Here is an 8,629-nt window from a genome sequence, read left to right on the forward strand (position 1 = left end):
TTGCACTAGCTAGGTATTGTTAAATGACCATGCTATTCACCAGCATTAGTATTTTTTATGAAAGACAAAATACTCTTATATCTTCACTTCTCCCTTAATGTATATACCCCAGGAATGGGACTGTTCCAGGCAGCAGGACCTCTTCCCATACTCTCCTCTCCTGTCCTAAGGTCTCAGTCTGCCAGAAACACATAGAGGCATTTGGCCCTTAAATCCCGTTTATTTGTCTTCTCACCTGTGACCTAGACCCCTTTCTCCAGCTGTAAACCTAGCCTCTCTCTAACTGAGGTAGAGGCAACAGGGCCTACAGAGCCAGCTGCCTATAGCGCTGGCCCAGGGAGGGTGGAAGAATGTGGAGCTGCAGTGAAAATAAGCTGAGGCTGGAGGTAGTTAGATGACACATGGCCCTGGTCGGCGGTGTGCCTTCCCTCTCTTCCCTTTTCATGTAAATGGATATAAAGCTGAACAAACACCCCGTAGCCAATTAGACCAGGCAGTATTTATACAGAGGGGGATGATTACTGTGAATAATGAATGGGTAAACCCTCACATTTAACATTGAAGAGGGGAAAAGTTTTGCATGAACTTTATAAGAACTTGGCATTTTCCCTTTTGTGGTGAAGAGTAGTTTTTTTTCACCCTGAATTTCACAGTATAGTTAGTACCTGACTAGGTATCCCCTTCCCCTTTCCCTGAATGTAAGTGTGTGTCTACCAGTGTATTCCATATTGTATTTCTGTCCTACTGATATGGTTCATCTCCCCACAGGAGCTTTTTGTGTGCATTTTATAATTTATACCCGGTTCTTCTATGTTTCTCCCTACAGCACCCATGTGACTCTGGCAACCAACAACACAGTGATTCTGGAGGGTCTAAAGAGGAGAGGTTTCCTACAGAACCTGGAGAAACTGCACTCCAAGAGCTCCGCCATGAGACCACAGAGCTCTTTGCTACAGCTCACACCAGTCATGAACGTATAGAAACCATAAGCCCCCAGATGCATCTCAGAGGGAGGGACAATGAGCTCCCTGACGCAGCTCCGTGTGAGGGCCCATGAGCTTCCTGACGCAGCTCTGTGTGAGATTCCCATGAGTCCCCTGATGCAGCTCCGTCTGTTCCGCCATCAGAAAGCGTGGGAAGTAAGAATGTGCAATCAGATATGGGGTTCACAGCCTATCTTCATGGACTTCCAGCATGTTTGTTTCACTCCTGTCATAAACTTGCTGTGAACACCTAGCTTTTCCTCATTGTCTATGCTGGCTAGCTATCCAGTCCTCCCGGGATAGTGTATAAGAGCAACTTATGCTCAACCCAGACCTACCCCAGTGGATATCTTTGTATATTTTATTCCTCTTTCTGTATATAACATTTAACAGGAATATCCTGAGACATATTTGGCTAGTGAATCTGCTGCAATGAATGCATGATCAATCAATAAGTGGTGTGGATGTAGGAGGTAGTACTGTGAGTTTGCATGGTCCTTCCACTAGGCCTGAAATTGAATTTTCATACCTTTCCTTGTAGCCACGTGTAACACAAATAAATATTTATGTACCACACAAGCCACCACCTCACTGAAAGTTGTTTACACTTAAGAAAATAAGTAGTACCTTTCGCTTCTCCACGGAACCCGTCACTCTTCCACCACCAGCACCTGGGGCTTAGCTTTTCAGCTCCATTGTATTGAATAGTAGTGCCTACCTACCCTTTACCCTGCAGTGACTTTGCCTTTCATAGGATTTCCTCTTGTAAGTAAACAAGTTCATTGAAGTCGCTCAGTAACAGCCGATACAAACGAGAACCTGGCAGACAGAGGTGATAAGCTAAGTCCTGGGTGTAGGTTGAGGCTCCAGGGACAAGGTGTACATGGAGAGAAATCCCAGCCACATCAACATGGCTCTGGGAGAGCTCAGGTTAGGAATTGAGGTGGTTTAGTGTTGGGTGATAGCGAGATGACGCGTGTTTAACTTGTATTTTTCTTAAAAATTAGGTCATTACTAAACAGTGGGACTTTTACAACTAGAAGGGACGGCTATAATTGGTTGGGAATGAGGTAAGCAAACCTTAGACAAGGCTGCCCCCAATTGGACGCAGTAACAAAAGAAATGGAAGCATGTTTTAAAACTCAAATGAGCCAATGGGCTGATGGTTACAGTAGTCTGTGGGGGAGGCAAAAGCATCGTCACCAACATAAATTTGAGAATTTCCAAGTTAGGTGGAAAGAAGTTTTCAAATAACATGGATTAATGAATATTAAACTTCTACATTGGCCCTGCCCACTGTTAACATGTAACAAGAAGCATGTGGGTGTCATTACCAGACTTCAAAATAACAAATCAGACAAAAGAAACCATTTATGCAATGTTGACAGTCAACTTTTATTTATCCATATATGTAGCAGTCAGAAATGTGGGGAGAGGTGGAGCTGGGTGGGACCTCTACGGTTATCAGAGCCATATAGGGATCAAAAACATTCTCACTTCCTTAATTCAACCTTGAAGAAAATCTACATTGAATGCCAATCAAAGACAGGAGAGAAAATTAAATGACAATGAAGATGTAACAGTGTGCAAACAATGTACATAGAAGCCCAAAAATAATAAAGTAATGACATCAACTTAAAATGCTGGGGTGTACGTTAAGAATAAAGGAGTTGCCAAACCATAAGTTTTTGTTTGTTTTATGACAGCTCAGCATACATTTCTACAGCATGCAGTAAGGCACCTATCTAACACAAGGAATAAGCCTATGCTACCGTTTGAAGCACAACTGTTATTCAAAAAGGGGTAAAAAGAATAAAGGCTGCTCAAAATAAAAATTCCTTCCCATATTTTTTTTAAGAAACAGTATGATAGCTATTCTTCCCTTTCAAAATGACCCAAATGGTATTTTTTTATTATTTTAAATGTTTTTATTTTATTTTTTTATACACAGAACAGTAAATAAAAAGCGTAATCCCATGGAATTTGGAAAAACCTGGAAGTTCAAAGTCAAGAGTGGTGTCACTAAAAGCAACCTATCGTCGTCTAGATAGGTAGTAAACAACCTATTATTACACTGTCCAATTTGGGCACTTCTACTCCCAAACCATTCAGTGAAATCAACTATAATTCTATACACTGCTAATTGAATGAGTAAAGAAATAACTCTTGAACATCAGAGTCCATCGTCTAACTAATAATGATGTTACATTTGGTGCTGAAAGAACTGGATAGGGAATCAATTAAAAACAGACGCAAGTCAACTTCAGATAATGCTACCAGATAGTTTATTTTTTTTACGGTGATTTTGTCCATTTCTCCTTTTCATGACTGTTAATTGCATCCCAAAATACAGAGGCTTGAGGCAGTATTGCTCTCCACACTTTAGCTGTACAGTACAGATCACATCACTGGGTACATACCCATCTACATGGAGCTGCATCTCACTGGATGGCAACCCAGATATGACAGTATGTACATACGAGAGCAGCAGCAACATTTCCTGGTAGCTCTGTAACAAAAACAATCAATGAAAAGGAATCTGGAGAAGGGAGGTGAGAGAGTATGTGGATGTTACTATAAAAAAAATACATCTAATTTCTGGAACAAAACTGCACAGTAGTCACCTATACAGATATATAAAAAAGGATAAATCAACCATTATTTACATAGGATCTGTCCCCCCCATGAGTTTACAGGTGGTAAGATGGGTTAAAAAAATGCACATTTGAAAAATTGCTAATTTATGCCATCAAGACAGTATGACTTGATCGCAAGTTGCATCAGTAGCCAAGAGTGGGAGATTGACCTCAACGAGGGTTAGATCGGAAAAGCACTCCATATAGTAGGGGGAGAATTATGCACGAGTGAAATAACTACAAGTGTTTCTCTCCGTTAGTCAGGTAACATTTATCATCTAGATTATCAAATCATTTTTCTTTTCTTTAAAAGCAATCAAAAAGAGGGGGTTCTGGAGCGAAGAATCACAAAGGAGAAACACAGGCTCATTCAAAATGTCTATCACACAATTTATTCAAAACTAACTGATCTGAAAGTCCTAGGAACTTGTCAAGCAACCCAACTTCAACAGCTTGTCTGTAAAGGGTTATTATAAGTTCAGGCTAGAACTTTGATTTCTCTCCTTTTGAAAAGGATATTTTGGTTGTGTCATCGTCCATCTGTATCGACTGCTCCACACAGAGACAAATTAAACTCTGCCCCTGACCACTACACTGTTACTGGGAGAGCTGGCCGGGTTTTATTGGCTGTAGTCCTTGTCTGGAGCTCGGGACCGATTGGTAGAACAGAAACATCACAGGGGTGGGTGTCGGTCAGGGCTGTGTGTGAGTGAGAGAGAGTAGGTGTGTGTAGGGATCTCACTGGTCGATGTGGATTCTATGATGCCTGGAGAGAGAAGATGAATGGTTGAAGCCTTTTCCACACTGGGAGCACCTGTATGGCTTCTCGCTGGCCAGGATACGCTGTTTGAGGATGGTGGTGTGGGGGAATCCCTTCGTCGAAGGAACGGCGCTGTACTGTTGCTGCACCACTACCTGTTGCTGCTGCTGCTTCTGCTCCTGGTGAACACGCTGGTGCCTGGACAGGGAAGAGGAGTGGTTGAATCTCTTCCCACAGTGGCCGCAGGTGTAGCTCTTCCCCTCCGAGTGGACTCTTTGGTGGCGGGACAGGGAGGAGGAATGATTGAAGCTCTTGTCGCAGTGGATGCAGGTGTACGGTTTGTCTCCCGCGCCTCCCCCCTGGTGCATTCTTGACTGCTGCTTCATAGTGGACCCGTAGGAGAAGGCCTTGCCCTGGGGAGGAGAGGAGTAGATGCGTGCTTCCAGGTGGACCTTGTGGTGCCGGGAGAGCGAGGAGGAGTGGTTGAAGCTCTTGTCGCACTGGGCGCAGAGGTAGGGTTTCCCACCCGAGTGGACCAGTTGGTGCTTCTTAAGGTGGCGCTTGCGGACAAAGCTCTTCCTGCACTGGTTGCACTTGTAGGGCTTCTCCCCAGAGTGGATGCGCTGGTGCTCCCGCAGGGTTGCGGCTGCGGCAAAGCACTTCCCACACTGTGTGCAGCGGTGAGGCTTGTCCCCTGCGTGGGTTTTCTGGTGCTGCTTCAGGCTAGAGGCCGTGGTGAAGCCCTTACCGCACTGGGAACAGGTGAAGGGCTTCTCCCTGGCGTGGAGCTCCTGGTGCTTCTTGAGGTGGCGCCGGCGGATGAAGCTCTTCCTGCACTGAGTACACTTGTACGGCTTATCCTCCGAGTGCATCTTCATGTGCTCCCGCAGGGTGATGGCCGCCGCGAAGCTCTTGCCGCATTCCGAGCAACGGTGGGGCTTCTCCGGGCTGTGGATCATCTGGTGAGACTTCAGGTTGAAAGCATCGATCACCCCCTTTCCCACCATCTCCACGCCTGTGGTGGCATACGCTTTCTCTTTCATGTGGATCTTCATGTGCTGCTTGAGGCTCGACTCCACAGCGAAGCTATCGCCACAGTGCACGCAGATGTAAGGGTTGGTGGCCTTGTGGATCTCAAAGTGCTGGTGCAGGTCGGCCATGCTGCCGAAGATCTCTCCGCACTCGTTGCACTGCAGGCCATGGGCCTCGTGGATAACCACACCATTCTCGGACTCCACAGTCAGTTCGCCGCCCACGTGGTCCGACTCCACCTTAACCACATGTTCAGTCTCTGTTTTTAGCAGCACCTCTCCCAGCAGCGCCTCCCCTTTGCCCTCGCCCCCCATGGTGAAGCACTGGATCTCCCCGTGGTGGTCCGGCTTGGTCACGTAGTCGTGGTCAGTCTCTGTGACGATGGCGTCCACACAGGCCACGGCTGTGAGCCCTTGGATCTTGGCCAGGTCTGCCCCGTGGATCTCCAGCTCCATGCCACGTTTCTCCTCCGTCATGATCTCCGTCTCGGCCGCATAATGCAGGTCAACCTGGCTGTGGGCAATGACACACTCCGACCCCAGCGTGTCAAGGCCGGGTGTGTCACACTCAGTCTCTGAGTCAGCCATGAGAACACACTCCAGCCCGACGACCTCCGTTTTAGAGCCGGACGGGAAGCTTAGAGGGACTTGGGGTAGGAAGAGATCCACTTAGTATGGCTAGCACAACAGGGTTGGTAGTAGTGCTTAGATTCTCAGTCAGTCAGAGACCTGTCAGGTGGAAGCAATATAAGATACAGATTAAGTGATGTGACATTGAGCTATCATTTACATCTCAACTAAAGTGTTTCAATGCCAATGAAGTGAACTGAACAGTAGTACTGTACAACAGTTTCAATGCTGATACTAAAGCACAGAGCTGCTGGTGTGGTGTAACAGTAATAGATTATAGGTATTTATCCTGGCAGAAAAGGGGTTAAAAAAGTAGGCAGAACGCTGTTCAGTTTGTGCATTACAAATCAAGAAAACATCTGAAACTTTATACGGAGCCATAGCTTCTGCACTGACACACTTATTATTAGCCAGATAACTAGCCAGCCAAGACCCCCAGCTAGCAATAATTTAAGGCTAACTAGCCAAGTGACAGGAGTACCAGTGTCAACAATACACAGTACAAAATACTTGTATTAATTCTGCAGAGACAAATGGTGTTTCCCGTAATCTAACAAAGGGCAAACATCGCACGAATTTAGAAATTATTTGAAACAGTTGAAATACATATTAATACTTCGTTAGCTGGCTATAAATTGCTATCTAGCGGGCTAAATGTTATTTAGCACCAAAGTTATGCGCAAGAGCTGAGGCTACCTGGCTATCTAGGGAGATGCAGAATGGGTAACATGCAATTACTGACTAACCGATATAAAAGATGGACGAGGGTTTCACAGAAGCCTTAAGTTGACTAAACATTTGAAATTGCATGAAAATAGTCTAAACACACTCTTTAACCAGGTAGACCAACATAACATTAACCACCTTGGCCAACATAACATTAACCACCTTGGCTACATAGCCAACATTAGCCCGCTAGTTAGCTGGCTAGGGGAGGTGAAAACAACTTCACGATACAGCATTGTTAGCGGCTAATGTTTGGCGAGTTAGCGCGCTAACTAGCTTTGTAGCTGATAACTAGCTGGCTAGTTAGTTAGCCGCATGGCTGATCAACAAATCAAGCGTTTCCCCTCATATGTGCAACAAACCTTACATTCACCCAAGTCATTTTTCCACGATTACGAATACAATAACGAATGCGGAAACTCGGACACAACTTGTGCGCAGTTTTAACAGGCCATCTTGTCTATGCCACACCACCACTTTCCAGCTAGCCAGGAAACATAAGATGGCTGCCGCTACGCTAGCTTCCGCCCTTCAAAGCGCATTACAGAACTACGAGGGGGTTTCCAAAAGTATTAAAAAAATCTATTTTTAAGTAACGGTAGGAAGAACCACAAAAAAGTCAGAAAATACATTTGTATACAACCCAAATATATAACACCGAGGTGCAGATGGGGTAGTTTTTCGCCATATTCCGATAAATCAGCCTGAAACAAAGATGGCTAACATTATCCGGGCGAGGAGTATTCGCCTCGCTAAAAAGCCCGGGAAAGGCGACCCCATCTTATATAACAAATACATAACAAAGCACGGATCAAATGCCTTCGAAATCATAAAATACACACGAGACGAATGCTTTATAATCTCAGTTAATTCAATTTACCAATGTCTTGCAAGTTTGAGAACGTTCGAGCACCAAGCTACCCAAATATCATCGACATGCGACAGCATTCCACTCAATATGGCCTAGCCTCGCGAGCTACTGCGCTAGCGTACTTTGCTAGCAGGCTACATAGCCTAGATATCAAGCTAACTAGCTGGCTATATTCCGAGCACATACGGGGCCCGAGGTCCATTTTCTTGGGACCGTCACTGGGTGAAAATGAGTCACAGAAGTAAAATAACATTTGATAGTGGAATATTTTCAATTTGTGCAGAATTTAGGAATATATAACTTAACTAAGTATCTGAATAAAAAATAAACGTGTACACAATTATCAACTAATCCTATAGCCTGTTTATTGGCAACCTAAACAGTCAAAATAGACAGCTGTTTGGGATATTAATTAGTATAGGTCCGCAGGGTACCCACCTCTTTGTCTTCGGGGTATGATGAAACAAAGTTTAAGGGCTCTGCACAACCGATTTCTCCTGGATGCTTGCTTGCGACTGTCTGCAAAGTCTTCCTCTCTCGCTTTCTGTAGAGCTTGCGCCACTGATCTTCTGGCGCCAACAACGCATTGTAGCTTGTCACTGGCACATGCAATCAAGACTGCCCTCTATAGCCCCGGAGTAATACATCGATTCAGGCCACCGAGTTTTAGGCCGACTGTTCAAAGTCGCCTTCACTACCCTCCTCTCTTCTATCCCCCCTATTCTCTCTCTCTCTCTCTCTCTCTCTCTCTCTCTCTCTCTCTCTCTCTCTCTCTCTGTCAAAGCAAGTGAAAGTCTCTCTCTGAATGTTTACATTGCCAAAGCAAGTGAAATACATAATAAACAAAAGTTAAATAAACAATCAGTAAACAGTGAACAGTACACTCACAAAAGTTTCAAAAGAATATAGAAATTTCACATGTCATATTATGGCTATATACAGTGTTGTAGTGATGTGCAAATATACTGAACAAAAATATAAATGCAACATGC

At 44.7% G+C, this 8,629-nt stretch overlaps 2 protein-coding genes across 2 annotated transcripts in view; one reads left to right on the forward strand and one right to left on the reverse strand.

Moving 5' to 3' along the window:
• Nucleotides 1-1,914, forward strand: part of LOC135511187 (storkhead-box protein 1-like) — a 52,050-nt gene extending 50,136 nt beyond the window's left edge. Inside the window, exon 4 of the mRNA XM_064932809.1 lies at nucleotides 827-1,914. Coding sequence (XP_064788881.1) covers nucleotides 827-980 — 154 coding nt within the window. The 3' untranslated portion in view covers nucleotides 981-1,914. The remainder of the gene's footprint in view (nucleotides 1-826) is intronic.
• Nucleotides 1,915-2,350: 436 nt separating this feature from the next.
• On the reverse strand, nucleotides 2,351-8,197 carry LOC135511188 (zinc finger protein 883-like). Its single transcript, XM_064932810.1, has 2 exons — nucleotides 8,076-8,197; nucleotides 2,351-6,139 (listed from the first exon to the last, which is right to left on the reverse strand). Exon 2 carries the CDS (start codon nucleotides 5,996-5,998, stop codon nucleotides 4,358-4,360), a length of 1,641 nt encoding a protein of 546 aa, XP_064788882.1. The 5' UTR covers nucleotides 5,999-6,139; nucleotides 8,076-8,197; the 3' UTR covers nucleotides 2,351-4,357.
• Nucleotides 8,198-8,629: the final 432 nt, after the last annotated feature.

This window comes from Oncorhynchus masou, chromosome 23, assembly GCF_036934945.1.
Source record: "Oncorhynchus masou masou isolate Uvic2021 chromosome 23, UVic_Omas_1.1, whole genome shotgun sequence".
Lineage (NCBI taxonomy): Eukaryota > Metazoa > Chordata > Actinopteri > Salmoniformes > Salmonidae > Oncorhynchus > Oncorhynchus masou.

Bases quoted from the DNA above. Each gene is read 5' to 3' on its own strand.
- LOC135511188 (XM_064932810.1), bottom strand. From the start codon at position 5,998: ATGGCTGACTCAGAGACTGAGTGTGACACACCCGGCCTTGACACGCTG.